Here is a 24459-nt window from a genome sequence, read left to right on the forward strand (position 1 = left end):
GCAATTTATAATACAAACACTTAGAGCACTATCAACCAAAAGATAATGATTCCTCTAAACTGTTTCTATTAAGGAGACATCTACTATAAACTACCATCGTTTGAACAGGATCTCCGTCACTCATCACTGAACTATACCGTCTGAAATTTCTGGAAATAAATTACGTGAATTCAAAATGTGATGCAGCAGTCATGCGGGGGCTCTAAAAAGTGAATTACACGCTATTATCGCAGGACAAGTAACTTTTACTCACTGCTGAATTACGCTTCAAAGTGAAAGAGATACGTGATGCCATTTTTCAACAAACTCATCAAGACACTGTAAACAACAAACAGAACATTCTACCATTTGTTGAACTACTCAACAACATACGTAGGTTGGAACTTAAATAGTGGCAACACTGCTGTGGAGACACTATGCATTGGAATCTACTATTTTCGCTGATAGCACACATTGTTGACATACCTACCTTACGTCCGAGCAAATGGACTCGCCCGTCCCACGTCACCGGCGTGCGCACAATCGAAGGAAACACAGCCACTTGTGAGCGAGCGGTCCAACGTAACGGCGTCACTATGTTTTTGAAACAGGAACAACGGAGCTGGATCAAGATTGAATGTGCCAGAGGTCGTACAGCACGACAGTGTCATCAAGGTCTTCAAGAGGCGTGCGGGGAATCGGCATTGCCGTACAGAACAGTGGCATGTTGGGTAAAAGCATTCAACGAAGGTCGGGAAACTGTGGCAGACATGCATCGGGCAGGTCGGCCTAGCTTCTCTGAAGAAGAAGTGCATGCTGCTGCCGCGGTAGTGGTGTGTGATCGACGCCATACGATTCGTGCACTCACCCACGAAACCGGATTGGCGCATACGAGTTTGCTTCGCGTCCTGAAGGAACGCGTGAGCTTGCTAAAAATTGCATCACGATGGGTTCCGCATGACTTGACAGAAATGCAGAAACGGATGCGTTACAACGCTGCTCAGACGTACTTGAAGTGCTATGAGCGCGAAGAAGAGGCTTTCTTACGCCGTATCGAAACACTGGATGAGACATGGGCCACATCGTACGAGCCAAAACTGAAACACCAGTCCAACCCAACGAATGGCGTCATTATGGGTGCGTCAGAGCCTCAGTATGGTGAAAGTTATGGTGATTCTCGTGTACGACTGTGATGGTCTTGTCCTAAAGCATTACGTTCCTCCATGGCAGACCGTCAATGCACAGTATTACTGTTCGTTTTTTTTAGTATCACCTGCGACCAGCTTTGTGAAAGAAGCGGCGACGGTTTCTGCGCAACCCACCCATCACTTTGCACGACAATGCGCATACAGCGCAAGCTGTGGCTGCTCTGTTCGGTCCATGGGACTGGGAAGTACTGTACCATCTACTATACTCCCCGGATCTAAATCCTTCTGACTTTTGTTTGATTCCGAAGATGAAAGAACCACTTCGTGGCATTCGCTCCAGAGCTGTTCCAGAGGGTCGACAGGCAGTAGACCGCTCCATTCACACCATCAACAGAACAGGCTCTGCTAACGGTATACTACGCCTTCCACATCGCTGGCAACGGGTACTACGCAACGCTGGTGACTACTTTGAAGGATAGTAGCGGCTGCAAACATGTAACTCTTTTGCATCGGTTGTGAATAAATAGTTGCCACTATTTAAGTTCCAAACTTCGTATATCTGCTCCTAGACGGAACCATCGTGGAGTCGATGTTTGAACGTTCTAATCCCTGGAAAATCTCTTTCCCCCTGGATGTTCTTTCAGCCTGCCACCAAAGATGTAAATCGGCATCACCCACGGCCGTGCAGCCTTGATCACATTGTTGCTACCATTTCGCTGCGGCTGGACGTAGCATACCATTTGGACCACATACATCCAGCATTTCACGGTGAATTTGTGTGCAATTTGCACGTTTTGTCCACAAGTATTGTAATGTTTCGCGTAATTCAACTGTGGAGTACGTGTCCGGTTGCTGCGCCATTACACTCTCACATTGTGATGGACCTGTTATCCCCACAACAGCGTAACTGTCTACAGGAGACCTGGAACAAATGATCCCTTTTGACAATGCGCCAATCTTGTTTCTTGTAGCTATAGTGTAACTTACTTTCTGAAGCCCTTCGTAGCTGCACTTATGTGATTTTAGTGTATGTTTGTCTTCACCACAAACATTTTATTAATTTCCGGATGCGTTTTGCACACTGACCATTTTCAAAAGAACATAAAAAAGACTGATTCATAATATCTCGTCAACGCTGTTGGTACGGAATATAGCACTCGAGCTTCCGATCGTACCGACAACTGTATTGTTCTCCGTTGTTAATGGTGTATTTTGCAGAAGTTTGGCTTTCCTCTTGAGTGATGACTGCTGATTAAGAGTTGGCAACTGTATTCATGCACACTGGACTCGCATTCGGGAGGACGACGGTTCAATCCCACGTCCGGCCATCCTGGTTTAGGTTTTCCGTGATTTCCCTAAATCGCTCCAGGCAAATGCCGGGATCGTTCCTCTGAAGGGCACGGACGACTTCCTTCCCCGTCCTTCCCTGATCCGACGAGACCGATGACCTCTCTGTTTGGTCTCTTCCCACAAACAACCCAACCCCCCGCCCCCTGTATTCATGCCCTTGGATAAAACTCGGACTTCGTCTTCAGATTCGGTAGTAAATTCTGGAAGTCAAGAATTTAACGCAGTATCCAATGATGTAAATAAATACGACACTTTTCAGATCTGTGTGCCATAGACACTGATGAGCCAAAACATTATGACCACCTGCTTAATAGCTTGTTTCTCCGTCTTTGGAACGAAATACGTCACTGTTTCGTATAATGAATTCGCCGGTTTGTTGGTAGGTTTGTGGAGATATGTGGCATTATAAGTCTATTCACAGGTCATGTAATTTGCTTAAATAAAGAGCTGCTGATTTAAATAGGCAGTGATGGCGCCCAATAGCGACCGAGATGGGCTCCACAGGATTTACATCAGGCGAATTTGGTCGCCGAGACATCAACGTGAGTTCGCTATAATGCTCCTCAAACCAATGTACCACGGTTCTGGCTCCGAGACACGGACAGTTATACCGCTGAAAGATGACATCGCCGTCTGGAAAGACATCGAGTATGCAGGTAATTCGCAGATGACAGCGAGGCTTCGATTACTACCAGAGGTTCCCTACAAGCGCGGGAGAATGTCTCTCGTAGCATAAAACTGCTCCAACCAGCCTGCGCCCGTGGTGCGCTGCACTCTTCGAAGTGTTGTTCATCTCGATGACGGGGTTTGTGGACACGACCATCGACCTTGTGCAGCAAAAATGTAATTCATTTGAAGAGCCAACACGTTTTCATTGATCGTCGGGCGAATCCCGATGGACCCCTGCTCATTGCAATCGCAACTTATGGTGTCATTGGGTCAACTTGTGGACAGCTAGGAGTGGCCTCCTTGGAGCTCCACATTCGACAATGTACGATGAGCAGTGTTCTCTGCAGCACTTTTGTGTGCCCCAGCAATGTGCTCTTTCGGCAGAGATGCTACAGATCGCGGTCTGTCCTACTTTACAGAACAGACAAGCCTCCAAACCCCCAGTTCTGTGGAGAGTCATGGACATCCAGTCTTCTACCTCTTTCCATAGATGCTCACGATAGTAGCACGTGAACATTCGACAAGCTTCGCCGTTTTGGAGATGCCCATTCACAGGCCCTGCGTAATAATAATCTCCCCTTTGTCAAAGTCGCTTATCTCAGTAGATTTCCCCATTTGCAGCTCATATGTTGTCTAGGACGATCTCCTGTCCACAGCAACGCCACCAGGCGGCACTCAACGTCGGGGTGGGCAGTGGTCATAGTGTTTTGAAGTAAAGTACATTAACAATTCATAATAAACACTTATTTCCACGCAAGATTAGAATAACTGCTTAACTCCTGATCTCACTGAGAATGTCAAATTGACAAATCGAAATAAAACAATGGGATGAATACATCCAGAATGATATTTTCACTTTGCCTTTCGCGGGCAAGTGCTCTACCATCTGAGCTACCCAAGCACGACTCGTTGCCTACGAAAGGAAAAGGTCCCGAGTTCGAGTTTCGGTCTGGCACACAGTTTTAATCTGCCAGGAAGTTTCAGGATGAATATATATATATATATATATATATATATATATATATATATATATATATATATATATATTTGAAATTCTTTTGTTCGCTTTTTTCACTTTCCTTATTGTCATTTGTGGCTTCTCCTCGAAGGAGGACGCGCTTCCTCGACCTTGGCGACGATTCATGGAGCGTGTATAAACGCCCCCGAAGGTATTGCCATTTGCAAAGCTAATGAAATTGTCGTCCGACTTCGAATTCTAAGATACGCGCCGTCCCTCTATATTACTCGCCACATGCAAGTGTACACCAAGAAATGCACGGTAGTTCCTCTCTCCGGAATATTAAATTATTATGTCGTATGATAGTTTGTGAGCCTCAATCGTTGGCAAGGCTCTTCCGGAATGACACACAGCACCACACTACATTGACGAGATACTCTGTGTCAGTCTATGTCATGACGTTTTGAAGATGGCCAGTGGTGGAAAAGCGGTTGGAAATGATAAAATATTTGCGATCATGAAAAACGTACAGTTAAATATGTAAGCCCATAAACCGTTCCCGACTTCACAACCAGAAAAATCAATCACAGGAACCTGTGCCAAGAGCGTACAAAGGATGTATGCTAGGGGTAGGCGGACAGCACGGAGGAGGATGATATGTTAATATATCAGTGAATGGCGAAATAGTTTTGAGATTTTACGTCAAACGGCTGTTCGTACACTTGTTACTAAATAACCGTTACATATTCTTTGGTTCTCGTGTCGATACTGGAATGATACATGCGTCTGTTTGATGGGGCAGGAAGCGAGTTGAATTTTGAAGATCTTTTCCTAAGAGAGAGGGGATAGGAGATAGGATGTAGGACGGGGTAGTTGCCCTTCCTGGGTACCCTCTTGATCTCTGCCACACCTTCATACTAAAACAAGGCTGAGAGAAGATTACTGAATGATTCTCGACAAAGAAATTTGTCACGTTCGTGGGGGATAGGTGTAGACTTACCGGGTGGTCTGCATCCAGCTCTGAGCCGTACATAAGGACTCGTTGGGCTCGGTCCAGGTCGCTGATCTTGCGCGGGAACCACGGCATTTCCCCGAAATCTGCAACAGCCGAGCCAGGGATCAGCTATAGATACCACCAAACGGCCATAGTATGGCTGCGGTTATTTTTTAATACAACTAATAATTAATGGCTTGTCAATAACCGTAATTTCCCTGTACTGTGATTGGTCAGCAGAAGCAAACTTGACAGCCCACTTCGGCATAAGTTACTGCAACTGACAATGAGCTGTGTTCCACATGTTCTAAGTTTTAGATCTCGTGATGGCAGTAGCCGAAATATGTCATTCATGTAACAGAAGCAACGTTTCACGAATTGTTAGTTTTGGGCGAATCCAATACTTCTATTGATGTTGTTAACGCCTTTATTTTCTTTTACGCGAAAAGTAGAAATGTTATGTCAGAATGCATTACACAGTTGGCTCGTGGAAGGACACAGCTCTTTCCACATAGATTTAGTCACGTTAATGTAGCGTGCCCGGCGATTCGATTGCGAGAGACAATCGCGCGACAATTGCTCATTTCAGCGGGTCAGCCGCGCGGCCGAACCGCTGTGGCTAAATCGCTAGTGTAAAAGCCGACTACCTCCTCTGACGGATAATTGCCCTGCCGCTATTTTATTGCAACCCGAGTACTCGCCACGCTGCAGAGTGATCGCGTGTACAATACATGTGTTTATGTCCACAGAGAAATTCTTTTGAAACGACTTAGGGGAATGTGTTCGCTTTCTCGTATTACAGACTCACATTGTCACTCGGCAGTGAACTAATTACGTATTAAATATTTATTACTATGATCCATCGCATTTCATTCGTGGAATTTGCATTGAGACATATGGTCGGCGGTACTTTAATTTTGGTGCACTATACGTCAGACATTGCTGCATACGAAATGGAGCTGGTATATCGAAATTGTTTTTAAATCTGAAAGCATAGCAATATTTTACGTCATGTGGAGACTGTATCACTACAACTCAGAGTTACGTATAAACTATACATCTAGAAGAACTTCCCTCGAACTTTATAGTTAACCTTACTATTAAATTTGTAACTTAATTCTGCAATGTATTATTTTTCATTGAATGCAGTGTCTCTGGTCTATTTTGTAACGTAGGTTCGTTGATTATATGTTGCAATAGTGAATAATATTTTAAAAAGCGACTGTATGGTTAGTTTATAGAGATATCCGATTGTAGAAAATCTTATATACTAGTAAGAAAAGAAGTGGGATGTCTTAAACAGAAAGGTGCTGAAGCGCCTAGGAAATGGTGGGAAGTATGCGCTGCGGTCGCGCTTCTAAGGATTCCAGCCAACTAGGCGGTGGCTAGCATGGTAGCAGGAAAGATGGATATTGGCTAACCTAGTGCAAGAACTTGGAGCAAATGGTCTCGGATGATGGCTGTAATTTGCGTGTCAACAATCTGTAGTAAAAGTGCAGTTCCAGACACCATAGCATATTGCTGGAAACTGAAGCAGAAATAAGAGCCTGAAAATGGTAGTGACTACCATGTTGTCCACGTGAAGAGAAACTGTACTGACAGCAAGAACAAAGACCTCACAGCGACACATCTTCACTCTACCTCCAGGCAAAGTATTATCTACCATTGTAAATGCACGAATCAGTATTTTTTCGTGAACTGAATGGAACAAAAGTGCATTTTTAATTATGTTTGTATAGCCTACCATTGTTCCTTTTCATATTACCTGGGACACTCTCATTTTCGACAGTGTCATAAAACTAATCAATATTTAAGATCGTATATTTAAACATTTAATGCTTTAAAACACAAATTCTGATTATTCAAGCATTTCGTTAACAGAACATGTTGTGAATGCTGTGTTGTATATTGTTTCCAGTCTTTTCAAGTGAGTATGCCATTTTCAGTTCCAAACAGAATAAAAAATTTTACAGCTTTTGTTAGCAACTTAGCGATAGGTTCCTGAACTGTGTTTAAATGTGTGTTACAAAGCATCCTCGCGTGTATGCACATATTTTAATCGACCGTTCATGTCATTTTTGATCATAGTATTCTTGAATTTCGTAGGATTTGTAACTTAATGTTTCATAATTTTTCATTTGTGCCATTTTAGGAGAACGTGCTGTGACCCCTCTACTCCCATAGGGACTAATGAGAAGATCTATTCCTTATATAGATGAGTAGTTAATATTTTCACACTTATATAAACAGTAGTGACGTCAAAAGGAACAGTTTAACTTTTCACATAGTGCCGTGAGAGTATTACAAGCTCCCCACAATATGTTGCAACAGACACATCATCTACAAGGTATTCACGGCATATTTAATTACATGGTAGTGTTGCATCTCGCTGTCTGCAGTGAGAATGTCTTATCTTCAGTCAACAAATTCTCTGTTTAATCTGAAGGGGACAAAATGTATTTTCTTTGTTTTGGTGTCATTAAAAGGCAGGAATACGTAGAGCTTTTTCTGTTAGTGGTATCATTTAAGTAAATCAACACATCTTGCGACTAAGAGAATGAATAATATATCATAAAAATTAGGAATTCCCATGGAATCGCCCTTTTCTGTAACAGACTTACTTAGAACAAAAAAAAAGCAAAAGAAATTGTGGATGAAGTAATTAGTATACTTTTGACATGTGCCTTCATTGCACAAAAAAGTTTGCTTGGGAAGGCAAGACTTTGTCAAACTAATAATGACACAACTCTTAGCTTGGAGAATATTAGAAACATTTACAGCACATTGGAGCAACAGTGCAATATCATTAGCTTCAAAACATGCTGCATAAAATCAGTATGTCAATACTATTAAATTTTATTCGTAAAGGGTATGAAATTTGGACATTGTAAAGTAATAACGAATGAATCTATAGGGATTACTAACTAATGATAATTCGAATTCCATTTTCCACTGAGATTGACGAGATTCTAAATGTTATTAAAGTAACTAAGTGGGAAGTGTGACTGTTATGCATTTGAGCCAGATTCAGTTACTGTTACCATGAGGATTTTTCCTTCGTGGGAGGACTGGGCAATAATCCATTCAGTCTTGTGATGACAAATGAGAAGCTACTTGAATGAAAAGGACAAGCTTCAAGGTTTGTGAAACTACAATAGTTAGGAGATCAGTGAGCTGAGATCATGTTCCTCCACACCGCATCCGACTGTGGCTATTGTCAGACGATAACAGGTGGCCAGTCGTTAAGTGGCATACGGCTGTTGCCTTATAATCCAGCCAGTCTTGTGATGACAAATGAGAAGCTACTTGAATGAAAAGGACAGGCTTCAAGGTTTGAGAAACTACAATAGTTAGGAGATCAGTGAGCTGAGATCATGTTCCTCCACACCGCATCCAACTGTGGCTATTGTCAGACGATAACAGGTGACCAGCCGTTAAGTGGCATACGGCTGCTGCCTTATAATCCAGCCAATCTTGTGATGACAAATGAGAAGCTACTTGAATGAAAAGGACAGGCTTCAAGGTTTGTGAAACTACAATAGTTAGGAGATCAGTGAGCTGAGATCATGTTCCTCCACACCGCATCCAACTCTGGCTATTGTCAGACCACAACAGGTGGCCAGTCGTTAAGTGGCGTACGGCTGTTGCCTTATAATCCAGCCAGTCTTGTGATGACAAATGAGAAGCTACTTGAATGAAAAGGACAGACTTCAAAGCTTGAGAAACTACAATAGTTAGGAGATCAGTGAGCTGAGATCATGTTCCTCCACACCGCATCCGACTGTGGCTATTGTCAGACGATAACAGGTGGCCAGTCGTTAAGAGGCATACGGCTGTTGCCTTATAATCCAGCCAGTCTTGTGATGACAAATGAGAAGCTACTTGAATGAAAAGGACAGGCTTCAAGGTTTGCGAAACTACAATAGTTAGGAGATCAGTGAGCTGAGATCATGTTCCTCCACATCGCATCCGACTGTGGCTATTGTCAGACGATAACAGGTGGCCAGTCGTTAAGTGGGATACGGCTGTTGCATTATAATCCAGCCAGTCTTGTGATGACAAATGAGAAGCTACTTGAATGAAAAGGACAGACTTCAAAGTTTGAGAAACTACAATAGTTAGGAGATCAGTGAGCTGAGATCATGTTCCTCCACACCGCATCCGACTGTGGCTATTGTCAGACGATAACAGGTGGCCAGTCGTTAAGTGGCATACGGCTGTTGCCTTATAATCCAGCCAATCTTGTGATGACAAATGAGAAGCTACTTGAATGAAAAGGACAGGCTTCAAGGTTTGTGAAACTACAATAGTTAGGAGATCAGTGAGCTGAGATCATGTTCCTCCACACCGCATCCGACTGTGGCTATTGTCAGACGATAACAGGTGGCCAGTCGTTAAGTGGCATACGGTTGTTGCCTTATAATCCAGCCAATCTTGTGATGACAAATGAGAAGCTACTTGAATGAAAAGGACAGGCTTCAAGGTTTGTGAAACTACAATAGTTAGGAGATCAGTGAGCTGAGATCATGTTCCTCCACACCGCATCCGACTGTGGCTATTGTCAGACGATAACAGGTGGCCAGTCGTTAAGTGGCATACGGCTGTTGCCTTATAATCCAGCCAGTCTTGTGATGGCAAATGAGAAGCTACTTGAATGAAAAGGACAGGCTTCAAGGTTTGAGAAACTAGAATAGTTAGGAGATCAGTGAGCTGAGATCATGTTCCTCCACACCGCATCCGACTGTGGCTATTGTCAGACGATAACAGGCGGCCAGTCGTTAAGTGGCATACGGCTGTTGCCTTATAATCCAGCCACACGCAACACAAGATAGTGCTGCGGGTTGCAGCCTCATGAAGTCCCCAGCAAATAGAGCCTGTTACATCTGCTGCAGTATTGAAGGCGTCACGTGCACCAGATACAGCCGGTATTACACAGAAGCGCCAAAGAAATTTGTGTAGGTCTGCGTATTCAAATACAGAGATATATAAACACACACAACACGGCACTGCGGTTGGCAACGCCTATATAATACAACAAGTTTCTGGCGCAGTTCTTAGATCGGTTACTGCTGCTACAATGGCAGTGTATCAAGATTTAACTGAGTCTGAACGTGATGTTATAGTCGGCGCACGAGCGATGGGGGACAGCACATCCGAGGTAGTGATGAAGTGGGAACTTTCTCGTACGACCATTTCAAGAGAGTACCGTGAAGTACAGTAGTACAAGTTTATATGCCAACTAGCTCTGCAGATGATGAAGAAATTGAAGAAATGTATGATGAGATAAAAGAAATTATTCAGGTAGTGAAGGGAGACGAAAATTTAATAGTCATGGGTGACTGGAATTCGAGAGTAGGAAAAGCGAGAGAAGGAAACATATATAGATTGGGGCTAAGAAAAGAAAGAGTAAGCCGCCTGGTAGAAATTTGCACAGAGCACAACTTAATCATAGCTAACACTTGGTTCAAGAACCATGAAAGAGGGTTGTATACATGGAAGAATCCTGGAGATACTAGAAGGTATCAGATAGAATATACAATGGTAAGACAGAGGTTTAGGAACCAGGTTTTAAATTGTAAGATATTTCCAGGGGCAGATGTGGACTCTGACCACAATCTATTGGTTGTGAACTGTAGATAAAATCTGAAGAAACTGCAAAAAGGTGGGAATTTAAGGAGATGGGACCTGGATAAACTGAAAGAACCAGAGGTTGTACAGAGTTTCAGGGAGAGCATAAGGGAACAATTGACAGGAATGGGGGAAAGAAGTACAGTAGGAGAAGAATGGGTAGCTCTGGGGGATGAAGTAGTGAAGGCAGCAGAGGATCAAGTAGGTAAAAAGACGAGGGCTAGTAGAACTCCTTGGGTAACAGAAGAAATACTGAACTTAATTGACGAAAGGAGAAAATATAAAAATGCAGTAAATGAAGCAGGCAAAAAGGAATACAGACGTCCCAAAAATGAGATCGACAGGAAGTGCAAAATGGCTAAGCAGGGATGGCTAGAGGACAAATATAAGGATGTAGAGGCTTGTCTCACTAGGGGTAAGATAGATATTGCCTACAGGAAAATTAAAGAGACTTTTGGAGAAAAGAGTACCACTTGTATGAATATCAAGGGCTCAGATGGAAACCCAGTTCTAAGCAAAGAAGGGAAAGCAGAAAGATGGAAGGAGTATATAGAGGGTCTATACAAGGGCGATGTACTTGAGGACAATATTATGGAAATGGAAGAGGATGTAGATGAAGATGAAATGGGAGATATGATACTGCGTGAAGAGTTTGACAGAGCACTGAAACACCTGAGTCGAAACAAGGCCCCGGGAGTAGACAACATTCCATTAGAACTACTGATGGCCTTGGGAGAGCCAATCCTGACAAAAATGTACCATCTGGTGAGCAAGATGTATGAGACATGCGAAATACCCTCAGACTTCAAGAAGAATATAATAATTCCAACCCCAAAGAAAGCATGTGTTGACAGATGTGAAAATTACCGAACTATCAGTTTAATAAGTCCCAGCTGCAAAATACTAACGCGAATTCTTTACAGACGAATGGAAAAACTAGTAGAAACCGACCTCTGGGAAGATCAGTATGGATTCCGTAGAAATATTGGAACACGTGAGGCAATACTGACCTTACGACTTATCTTAGAAGAAAGATTAAGGAAAGACAAACCTATGTTTCTAGCATTTGTAGACTTAGAGAAAGCTTTTGACAATGTTGACTGGAATACTCTCTTTCAAATTCTAAAGGTGGCAGGGGTAAAATACAGGGAGCGAAAGGCTATTTACAATTTGTACAGAAACCAGATGGCAGTTATAAGAGTCGAGGGGCATGAAAGGGAAGCAGTGGTTGGGAAGGAAGTGGGACAGGGTTGTAGCCTATCCGCGATGTTATTCAATCTGTATATTGAGCAAGCAGTAAAGGAAACAAAAGAAAAATTCGGAGTAGGTATTATAATCCATGGAGAAGAAATAAAAACTTTAAGGTTCGCAGATGACATTGTAATTCTATCAGAGACAGCAAAGGACTTGGAAGAGCAGTTGAACGGAATGGACAGTGTCTTGAAAGGAGGATATAAGACGAACGTCAACAAAAGCAAAACGAAGATAATGGAATGTAGTCGAATTAAGTCGGGTGATGCTGAGGGAATTAGATTAGGAAATGAGACACTTAAAGTAGTAAATGAGTTTTGCTATTTGGGGAGCAAAATAACTGGTGATGGTCGAAGTAGAGAAGATATAAAATGTAGACTGGCAATTTCAGGAAAGCATTTCTGAAGAAGAGAAATTTGTTAAGATCGAGTATAGATTTAAGTGTCAGAAAGTCATTTCTGAAAGTATTTGAATGGAGTGTAGCCATGTATGGAAGTGAAACATGGACGATAAATAGTTTGGACAAGAAGAGAATAGAAGCTTTCGAAATGTGGTGCTACAGGAGAATGCTGAAGGTTAAATGGGTAGATCACATAACTAATGATTAAGTATTGAATAGAATTGGGGAGAAGAGGAGTATGTGGCACAACTTGACAAAAAGAAGGGACCGGTTAGTAGGACATGTTCTGAGGCATCAAGGGATCACAAATTTAGCATTGGAGGGCAGCGTGGAGGGTAAAAAGCGTAGAGGGAAACCAAGAGATGAATACACTAAGCAGATTCAGAAGGATGTAGGTTGCGGTAAGTACTGGGAGATGAATAAGCTTGCACAGGAAAGGCTGCATGGAGAGCTGCATCATACCAGTCTCAGGACTGAAGGCCACAACAACAAGAACAACACCGTGAATATTCGGGAAAACATTAAATCTCCGACATCTCTGCGACCGGAAAAACATCCTTCAAGAATGGAACAAGAGACAACTGAAGAGAATCGTTCAACGTGACAAAAGTGCAACCCTTTCGCAAATTGCTGCTGATTTCAATGCTGGCTCATCAACAAGTGTCAGCGTGCGAACCGTTCAACGAAACATCATCGATATGGGCTTTCGGAGCGGAATGCCCACTCTTGTACCATTGATGACGGCACGACACAAAGCTTTACGCCCCGCCTGGGCCCGTCAACACTGACATTGGACTCTTGATGACTGGAAACATGTTGGCTGATCGGACGAATCTCACTTCAAATTGTATCGAGCGGATAGCCGTGTGCGGGTATGGAGTCAACCTCATGAATCAATGGAGCCTGCATGTCAGCAGGGGACTGCTTAAGCTGGTGAAGGCTCTGTAATGGTGTAGGGTGTGTACAGTTGGAGCGATATTGGACCCCTGATACATCTACACACGCCTCTGACAGCTGACACGTGTGTATGCAGCCTGTCTGACCACCTGTATCCATGCATTTCCGTTGTGCATTCCGACGCACTTGGGCAATTCCATCAGGACAATACGACACCCCGCACGTACAGAATTGCTACAGAGTGGCTCCAGGAACACTTACTTCGTAACTCATTTTTTGGATCATTTGCATTAATGCATTCGTACTAAATACCGGCAAGTTACTACCTTGTTCCATTATTTGTTTCGCTTTCGTCTCTGTTGCGTTTACATCACTTTTATATTCTGTGCCATTCGTTTCCAAATTACCATTACTGTCATCACATATTTCTTGCTTCACCTTTGCATTATTTACACATTCCGTTCCTCCAGTATTGGTTAGTTTGTCGTCAATATCTGAAACATTGTCGAACATATCTGCGCTCGTATCGTTACTTTGTACCCCCAATTTACACCTCCATTGTTGTAACTGAAATTTTCTCACCAATATTCATTGTAAATAATCACTGCTAATTTTGCAAGGCTCGGAACAGTAGTAATTATAATACACTGTCCTGTCACCGGGAACCACGTATAACCCGTCGACCTCTCCTGCTAATTACGCTTTTCTATATGACCGTGTGCCTAAAGTCCCTAATCTGTGGGGAAAATGCATCTACTCCGAAGAATAATGCAAAACCGAGAGATGTAGATAAAATTATAACCGAATCGCCACTGCGCAGTATTTTAGCAATGACGATTAGAAGCAAAATTCGGTTAACTTTATATATTTTTATTATGTTAACTAGTATTTAATTAACAGTGGTCAATGGAAAAGTTGCAAAAAAAGGTTTTCAAACCATGTCACTAATGAAAAGAACCAACGGTCGCCAGTTCCTCACCGGAACAAGAATAATTAAATTAAAACAGAATTTTATATTCGTAATCAATCTTACGTAAGAATAGTTACTGGCGTCATAACGTAGGAGCAGTATCTAACGCACACTTTCAAGTACTTCATACCACACGTGTCACGATTGTCAAACAATAATCCAATAGCAAACACATACAACATACTATATTAATTTTCAAAGATCAGTTAAACTAAGATTGTGTACTGGCTGTGGACAGAAACTTTTTGTTACGTTATTCACCGTAATAGTGACTGTCGTAATAGTAGCAAGCAGAAAGATTGCTTGAATTTACTCATGAAGTTACTCTGATATTTCTTTGTAATAAAAGTTATAAATTATGCCACAAGCCATAAATTAGAATTCTATTTTGACAGTGAAATTCAGTGTTCAAATTACGTAAAGTTTTACTACCAATTTTTTATTATGAAAGTTACTCTATTTTTACCAAATGAATCAATACTGGCTTTTGCGTCATTCTGTTTCTGACATTATTCATACTACAGCCAAATATTTCATTATTACGTAATTGTCCACAAGTTGTAAAAATTATGTTCTGATAATCTAATTATTAATGTCCATTTCATTTTCAGTTAATTTCTGATTATCTCGGTTCATACAAAGGGATAGGATGATTACTACTTGGATGGTAGGAAAACTATTTACGTGACAATAAGCATGAAAAAAAATGTTATTTAAGCAATAAAATTCCAACTACGCTGGTCAGCCTATTACATTTCTAGTTATAAAAATTCTGCATCTTACTTCACTTTATGATGCTTTTGGTTTGTCGAGTGGCTTCATTTAACGGTAAAATATGGCACAGGTTGATCTTATTGCCATACTATTGCCAATAAAAAGGGTGAGATTAGCTTTGTAAAAAGCAAAATCATGAATTCGGTAAGCAATGAAATTAGGTCAGTGACGATGAGCGCAAGTAGTGAGACAAGTTCTCTAAAAGAGGAAATAGCTGCCTTGAGAAGTGAAATAGAAATTTCAAGCAAGAATTAAATGACTTAGATACTAAAGTTAGTAATGGCAGGAAAGATATGACAAAACTTCTTACGGACGAAATCAAAAGAATCAAAGACAACATGCAACAACAAGTGGGCGACTTAGTGGCTGCAAAATGCGGATATATCGAAAATCAACTGAAACATGATATCGGTGTGAGAACGGATCAGATCAATGAAAGTCAACAAAAAGGTAAACCGCGAAATAGCAAAAATCCGTTCTGACTTTAAAAATTCGGTTGTTACTTTGAATGGCCAAATTGTAAGTGTTAAGGTCAAACTTCAGGCGTTGGAAACGGATGTTAATGATAAGTTTTCTGAAATAAAGGACAAGGATGTGGGTGACATAAATGAGCGTATTAAAAATCTGGAGAACGCAAGAAATCTAATCGCCATTTACGTTGTAGGAGGGACATGCCAGAGCCAAATAAGCAGTGAAATTGATAAATTTGATCCGAAAGGTAGTAGTAATCCAGTTGTGTTCGTGGACAAATGTAAGTCGTTAATTCCGAAAGAATTGCCAGAAGAAATTCGCGTCAGGATAGCCAGGACACGACTGAGTAGTGACGTAGATAGTTGGGCAGTTCGCTCCCTGAGAGGTTACGAAACGCTTGACGAATTCTTAAAACGATTTGAAGACGAATACTGGTCAACCAGTAAACAGGAGGAAGTAATTACGGAATTTTCGTATGCTCCTTCGTATTGTGCCAGCAGAGACTCAAGTATGAAAAATTATTGCGAGGATATGTGTAAAAAGATCGAGCATGTAAAAGGACACATAACCGAACAGAGAAAGTTGGACATACTGCGCGGCAAATTGCCACGTAGTGTCCGTGGCTACATAACTGGTGACTGTAGTAAAAACGCGTTTTTGAATAAGGTAGGAGATGTAGATGTTTTATACCGTGATGACGAGAATCGCCAGTGCAGTCACCACAACAGCAGCTACAATCAGAATAGAAATAGTAGTGCCGGCCGGTGTGGCCGTGCGGTTAAAGGCGCTTCAGTCTGGAACCGCGTGACCGCTACGGTCGCAGGTTCGAATCCTGCCTCGGGCATGGATGTGTGTGATGTCCTTAGGTTAGTTAGGTTTAAGTAGTTCTAAGTTCTAGGGGACTGATGACCGCAGAAGTTAAGTCCCATAGTGCTCAGAGCCATTTGAACCATTTGAACCATAGAAATAGTAAATATTACGATCGACGAGGTCAAAATAATCAAAATCAAAGTCAAAACGGAAGCTTAAATAGTGATTACGATGTGAGATCGGCACATGTAGATAGAGGAAGACGCGACAGAGGCTTTCGCCGTGGTAGGGGGATTATAATTGTAACCACCGTGGCAATGACAGCGTGGAAAACGGGGGTCCGCAGTAGTAGCGGGTCTTACTGCAGCTGATCTCTTTGTGAGACCCCGCCTGCATCAGAGGCAGTATTGCCGCCGCAACAGTGACGACGCAAAGGGAACAAAAACGAGTAACGAACTTAAACAAGGTGAAGTGTACGCTGGAAACAGCGAGAATGAAAATCGATGCAGAAATGTCGCGATTTAGACGCTGGTCGAATCAGATGTATTAGCAAGCGGAGTCACAAATGTTGTTGGAGTGGCTACTCGTGCGAGTACAGACAGTACCGCTGCACCGAGTTTAGCGCATCTTCTGGTAGCGAGTGAGCAAGTAGTCTCGGTAAATGAAGTTGAAATAATTGAGGATAAGGAATGGTTGACGCAATTAAGTAATACTGTATGTACGATGTTCTGGAGGAATGGAAGAAAGAAGAAAGTAGCGTATATTTTACGGAAAGTAATGAGAGATGATGAGTAATGAAGATGAGTATTTTCTTTGTGATACTAAAGGGAAAAGTAATTTGAAACAGGTGTTAAGTATAGTAGATAATGTTGATGAGTATGTGAACATAATAAAGAATGTGGGGCACGTGAGGTGCATAATAATAATGTATTTGTTGATGCCATTACCGAACTCGACGAAGTCAGCCGATTAGAAAAGGCAGCCGGAAACAGTGTTATGGGGCAAGGGTATGTTTTGTTTGGTAACTGGATGAGGTTAGTGGGCGAAACGGAATATTCTAATGTGTAACAAGTTAGGGCGGAAGATGAGGTAGCCAGCTTGACTATGCAACAGATACCGCGGAAATAAAACATGTTTTGTTTCAGACAAAAGAAGGTAGTAGTAGGAGGCAGAAAAAAACCACCGGGTAAAATGGTTGAGCCGGGTGGTAGTCTGTGGAATGATTTGGAAGTGGAACAGGATTTATTATGGAAAGATAGAGGTGATGAGTCGAGACGATGTGAACAGATCATGATCCTGGTAAATGTACATGGTGTGGAAACTCAGACATTAACCGATAGTGGTAGTCAGATTAGTGTCTGTTCCCAGTCATTTTATGAGCATATCAGGATTGAACGTGAAATAGTCGCGATGCCAGTTGAGGGCGTGAAGATAATATGTGCTACTAGTAGTCGTAAACAAATAATATCGCAGGTGTTGTTACAAATGATAATTAAAAATGTCTTGTTTGAACACGATTTCTTAGTGGTGCCCAAGTACTGAAATCATTGCAGGTATGGATTGGATGACTAAGCATAAAGTAATTATTGACTGTGATAGGAACGAAATGATTTGTTCAGTGGGAGATGAGAAGATAAATGTGTATTTAGATGAAGTAGTAGAAACTGGTGAAAGGAGTGAAGTTAATTTACGAATACTTAAGTTACCATTGTACTAAGGTGTACAGGTCTGGGTGAAGGAGCCGAGCGTTATCATGTTAGAAACTTGAGTGAACTGAACCCAACTAATGACGAAATGAAAGACATAGTAGAAAAGGGAACTGTAGAATATTTTAGACTGTAATATAGAAGTATTTTCAGAGCAGCCTGGTTTAGATCGTAAATTTGAATATGTAATCGAAACTGTAGATCATGAACCATTTTTCGGACCAATCTATCAAATCTCGTTAACTAGGAAGGAAGCAGTATAGAGAGAAATAAAGCGTATAGAGGAATGGGGAATAATTGAAAGATCTAGGAGCCAGTACAATAATACACTTGCTCTGGTTAATAAGAAAGACGGGGGAGTCAGAATTACTCCAGACCCCATGTGTTCAACATTATTATCTTCTCTGGTTTCGGCTTTTGAGGAAGAATGGGGTGCCAGTCTTCCACAGACATTCAGTCACCTCATTGTCCCCAGCATTCAAGCCATCATGAAGGCGGAGGACGGACACACACCACATTAATGTCCATTAAATTTTGATCAGGTCGTGCGTGTTAAGTTCTTGTTGTACCGAGGCAAATGACGCGATGTTCGGTTTGTGTTACCTGATTGGCTAGCTTCAGTGCTAAATAACTCTGAAACGGAGCAACTTATAGATTTTCTTAACAATTATTTCTCAGCATAACCTCCCGTGTAACACCGTTACAAGCTTTCCACAGTTTTTCTGACCACCCTGTATGGAGTCTGAGCAAAAGATTCCGGACACCACTATGTAAAGGGGAATTGGTCACTAGGTGGCATTAGAATCGGACCCGCCAGTATGGAACGAAGTGGGGGTGTATTGAGTGGTCAGTAGAGAAGCACTACCAAGAGAATGGGTCGGTCAAGAGAGCTCAGTGACTTCAAACGCAGACTAGTATTGGAAGTCACCTGTATAACAAATTTATCGGGGACATTTTAACCCTTGTTAAGCTGCTCAAGTCGACTGTGGGTGACACAAGGACCATGGATCATTTGTGAGGGTGGTTTGTAAAAAAGTAGCATGAGATAAGCGGAAGGAATCACTCGTGAGAGCCAAAGTACTATCAGCAGGCTACCTAGCACAATGCATTTGCGTAGGGAAGTAAAATGAATGAAATACAGTGGCCTCTCATTACTTAGTCAATGCAAAGCGACGAGAGAGGTGGTGTAAGACTGGAAAAAAGTGGCTTGCAGTTGTGAATCACGCTATAGCGCGTGGGAATCCGATGGAATGGTACGGGTTTGGAAAATGGCTGGCAAACGTTGCTTTTCACCATGTGTAGTGCCAACAGTGAAGTACAGAGGAGATAGAATGCTTTTAAAAGTTGGGGTGTGGTCCCCTTGTTGTCCTTAAGAAAACGCTAAATGCAGAAGTATATGAAGACATTAGAACATTGCAGCGAAATGCAGGAAGATCTGCAGCGGATAGGCACTTGGTGCAGGGAGTGGCAACTGACCCTTAACATAGACAAATGTAACTATTGCGAATACATAGAAAGAAGGATCCTTTATTGTATGATTATATGATAGCGGAACAAACACTGGTAGCAGTTACTTCTGTAAAATATCTGCGAGTATGCGTACGGAACGATTTCAAGTGGAATGATCATATAAAATTAATTGTCGGTAATGCGGGTACCAGGTTGAGATTCATTGGGAGAGTCCTTAGAAAATGTAGTCCATCAACAAAGGAGGTGGCTTACAAAACACTCGTGCGACCTATACTTGAGTACTGCTCATCAGTGTGGGATCCGTACCAGGTCGGGTTGACGGAGGGGAGACAGAAAATCCAAAGAAGAGCGGCGCGTTTCGTCACAGGATTATTTGGTAACCGTGATAGCGTTACGGAGATGTTTAGCAAAGTCAAGTGGCAGACTCTGCAAGAGAGGCGCTCTGCATCGCGGTATAGCTTGCTGTCCAGGTTTCGAGAGGGTGCGTTTCTGGATGAGGTATCGAATATATTGCTTCCCCTACTTATACCTCCCGAGGAGATCACGAATGTAAAAGTAGAGAGATTCGAGCGCGCACGGAGTGTTTCCGGCAGTCGTTCTTCCCGCGAACCATACGCGACTGGAACATGAAAGGGGGGTAATGACAGTGGCACGTAAAGTGCCCTCCGCCACACACCGTTGGGTGGCTTGCAGAGTATAAATGTAGATGTAGTAGAGCAGGGCTTCCCAATGTGTGGTCCGTGGACCCCTTAGGGGTCCGCCGGGTCTTACTAGGGGGTCCGCAGCCACCTTTGACCAAATCGTGTAAAATAATGAGTAAAAACATTGAATACAAATGTGAAAATCAAATTCATCACAATTGTTTTTTTTTTCGTGTGTAAAACATGTGTACTTTTACTTCAGGTCGTAATCCCAAGCAGCGTTTGCGGTTCCTAAGTGAGAAAGCATACACAGTTTAGTGCCGGTGAATGCGACTTCTCTGATCGACTGTTTCGCAACAGTACGGGGGTCGTTTGTGCGCCGGCTCACGGTGCTAGGTGCGCTAAAACCTTTTACGCAGGCGCGGAGCGAGCTTTGTCGACCAATCACAGCGCTCGCTGGCACGTATGCGGCTCCAGGCATCATTAAATGTTAAACTTGCTTTGTCAGTGCACTACCTACTTCATAAGTCGATTTTTGACCAATTTATTGCTTCTAACATGGATCCGTGGCTGAAGTCAGGATTATTGAAGAAGGGTGCGGTATCTCCATCGTCTTCACAACAAGGGAAGTTTCCAGTTGAGATGAGTGAGGAGGGAGAACGACCAAAGGAAGAAACAATCACAAGAAGCTCCAAAGACTATTGATACTTCGGGGGGGGGGGGGGGGGGATGGGGGGTCATTGGGAACGTGGCACTTGCATTAAGAAGCTTTCAGTTCCCATGGGTTTCGCTCTGAAATTTAAAGTTACTGTGCTCTTGATTGACTAGGGGTCCGCCAAGGATTTTCGACTGCAGAAGGGGTCCGCCAAGGATTTTCGACTGTAGAAGGGGTCCGCCAACTGGAAAGGTTGGGAAGCCCTGCAGTAGAGGAACACTTCAGTGACGATGGCTGTTTATATTTGCATGACAAGCAGTACCGGTGAGGCAATGGTTTGTTAACAATAACAGTCGTGAAGTGGACTGGCCTGGCGAGAGTCCGCACCTGAGACCAACATCTTTGGGATGTGTTCGAACGTCGACTCTGCTCCGGACACCACCTGTCCAACATTACTATCGTCTCTGGTTTCGGCTTTTGAGGAAGAATGGGGTGCCAGTCCTCCACAGACATTCAGTCACCTCACTGTTGCCAGCATTCAAGCCGTCATAAAGGCGGAGGACGGACACACACCACATTAATGTCCATTAAATTTTGATCAGGTCGTTCGTGTTAAGTTGTTGTTGTGCCGAGACAAATGACTCGATGTTCGGTTAGTGTGAGTTTGGTGTTGGACAGTGGGTCGCAGAGTAGAGCTGCAGACAGAGTGCGGTCGCTCACCGAAGCTGGCGCTGGCGGAGAGCGGCGTGGGCGGCGGCAGGTCCTCGCCCTGCTCGAAGCGCGCCAGGTTGATGGCGGCCACCTCGCGCCGCAGCGCCGCCACCAGCTGCTCCATGCGCAGCGCGTCGCACTCCACGTCCACCAGGATCTCGTACTCGGAGTCCTTGCGCGAGCTCGGCCGCGACTCGATGTGGATCACGTTCACGCCCAGGTCCTGTGCAGCAGACACCGACAACCACATTCTCGTCAGCACTCCTAATCCTCTGATGTGCTTGCTTCACTCGTGGATTCGGCAAACAGATTTTTCATACTATTAGAACAGTGATTCCCATCCTTTGTATGACCGTTTCCCCTGAAGGCTAGTAATACCGAACTCGCCCCCTTCGCCGGCCGCGGTGGCCGAGCGGTTCTAGGTGCTTCACTCTGGAACCACGAGGCTGCTACGGTCGCAGGTTCTAATCCTGCCTCGGGCATGGATGTGTGTGATGTCCTTAGGTTAGTTAGGTTTAAGTAGTTCAAGTCTAGGGGACTGATGACCTCAGTCCCATAGTGCTTAGAGCCATTTGAGCCATTTTTTTCGCCTCCTTCCCGCCCTCCCCCCCCCCCCCCCCCCCCTCCTGGCATCGGCATTACCGCCCAAATAAACTACAGAACTAACACTATTTGTCTTTGAAACTTCCATTGAACTAGAATAATCTTTTTACTAAAGTTTATTTGTCGGTTGAATGGTTGATTTGGGAGAGGGGACCAAACAGCAAGTTCAGCGGTCCCATCGGATTACTGAAGGATGTTGAAGGCAGTGCAGGGCACGTGGAAACTGTTTTCAACACATACTGTAACTATGGCTGCGTCGTACAGCGTGTATTAGACTGCAGTTTCTGTAACAATGTATGACTGAATAAATGGTCTCTAGCATGGAAAACAAAATGGTTCAAATGGCTCTGAGCACTATGGGACTTAACATCTGAGGTCATCAGTCCCCTAGAACTTACAACTCCTTAAACCCAACTAACCTAAGGACATCACACACATTCATGCCTGTGGGAGGATTCGAACCTGCGACCATAGCAGTCGCGCGGTTCCAGACTGAAGCGCCTAGAACCGCTCGCTCACACCGGCCGGCCCGGACGTTAGTTCATTAGACCTTTTCTGTTCAGCAATCTCTCATCGATCAATCCCCAGAGTTTGTATAGGGTGGAAAAATCACCCTGTATCTGTAGGGAACTAATTTGCGCAAAGTAAATTGCCATCTTCATGTTATTTACATACATAGACCATTGTGCCTCTATGTAGCGCACGATCGTTTAGCCTTGGGTATATCTGGGAACAACTCGTTGAAGAAGACGGTCCAGTGCTGCGTTATACATTAAACAATAAAATTATAATTGTACAAAACACACTAAAATTTCCGCATCACATAGATTTGGTTCATAGGTTAGGCCTGCTGTCTGTATCAACTCTCAACACGGACACAGAAGGCAATATCCTATGAACCAAATGTATCTGATGCGTTATTGTATGATGTATAACGTTACACTGCAGCGTATTCTAAAACGGGTTGTCCCCAAATATGACCATGACTAAAAACCGTACGCTACATAGAGGCGCAATGGTCTTTGTTTATAAATAATCTGAAGATAGCAATTTAATTTGCTGGATATATATATATATATATATATATATATATATATATATATAGAGAGAGAGAGAGAGAGAGATAAGAGATAAAGGGTATCTCTCCAAAGAGTTGTGCGGCACATTTTCTCTGGTGTTCCGCAGACATTTGCAGTTACTTTTGTTTTTGCAACGTGTAGCTGCGGCCAGCCCAAAGAAATGCTGCTCATCACGTCTTTCATGCGATGCCCAGCGTAGATGGAACGCGTCAGCTTGTTCCCGTTACAAACAAAATTTAAAAGGGATTTTTATGTGCCCATTCGACAGAGAGGTCCTATTTAGTCTAGTGTGATATTCGTTTTATGAGTGTGTATTAACAGCGACAGTAAAACTCGAGAAAAAACCAGTGTCCACCTGCGACAGGTTCGCCCTAGACCGCACTGACTGCTACCGCCAAGCACGCAGCGCTGCTCATTCGCCGCTGGAGTACTGGTTATCTTCGTGTTTTACTCTCCCTGTCAGTACATAACGGTAAAACGAATATCGCACTAGGCTAATTTGGCACTGCTCTATCAAATGGGCTTATAAAATTACGATTTAAAAATCATTTTGTTTTCAATAGGAGAGACGCCCAGTGCGATGTGGTTAAATAAACTTCTCTAGTAAGACGATTACATTATTCAGAGATCGCTCTCCTGCTAACAATGTCAGGTAACTATTTTATTTTTAAAATGGCGAAAGATAAATGATATTTAGTTTTTGTAGGCGTTCTGTTAAACCACTAACTAAAGAGAAATTGCTACGGGCTTACCTCTATCAACCTTTTTTTACAGAATGATGAAGCAATTCCCAGGGCATCGCGAGTGCTATCTACAACTTCTACTGAGAAAAGAAACGTATCTATTCATATTGAGAGTAGATACTTGTTATAAGACATGCATCCTCTCCACGACACCTCTTCCTACTTCACTCACACTCTGCAGCCACTTTTAAAATCAACGAAGTTAAAATGTCTGCACTGTATTTACTGTCTGTAAATTAGTTGATCACTGGAATTCTTACTGCTGGACTGGTAGAAATTGGAAGACTTCAGATTTCCAATGTCGGCTGACCACCGCCACTAATAATAACAATAACAATAATCCAGAATGAGATTTTCACTCTGCAGCGGAGTGTGCGCTGGCAGTTCGAGTCTTGGTCTGGCACACAGCTTTAATCTGCCAGGAAGTTTCAATAATAATAATGTTATTGATGGTAATAATACTGTGTAGACCCTACAGAAATGTAGTTACTTAGCTGCTATTGTGTTATGTTGCGAAGTGAATAATGAAATAATGATGTTAAGTAGAATTCC

The 24459-nt window shown here is 42.9% G+C and overlaps 1 protein-coding gene across 1 annotated transcript in view; it reads right to left on the bottom strand.

Annotated features, from left to right (window-relative positions):
* The window catches only part of LOC126480946 (tryptophan 5-hydroxylase 1), a 280936-nt gene that overhangs the window by 181449 nt on the left and 75028 nt on the right, over nt 1-24459 (bottom strand). The window contains exons 3-4 of the mRNA XM_050104365.1: nt 21492-21705; nt 5105-5202 (exon numbers count right to left, since the gene is read on the bottom strand). Of these exons, the coding sequence (XP_049960322.1) occupies nt 5105-5202; nt 21492-21705 (312 nt within the window). The remainder of the gene's footprint in view (nt 1-5104; nt 5203-21491; nt 21706-24459) is intronic.

The sequence above is a fragment of the Schistocerca serialis genome, chromosome 5 (genome assembly GCF_023864345.2).
Source record: "Schistocerca serialis cubense isolate TAMUIC-IGC-003099 chromosome 5, iqSchSeri2.2, whole genome shotgun sequence".
Lineage (NCBI taxonomy): Eukaryota > Metazoa > Arthropoda > Insecta > Orthoptera > Acrididae > Schistocerca > Schistocerca serialis.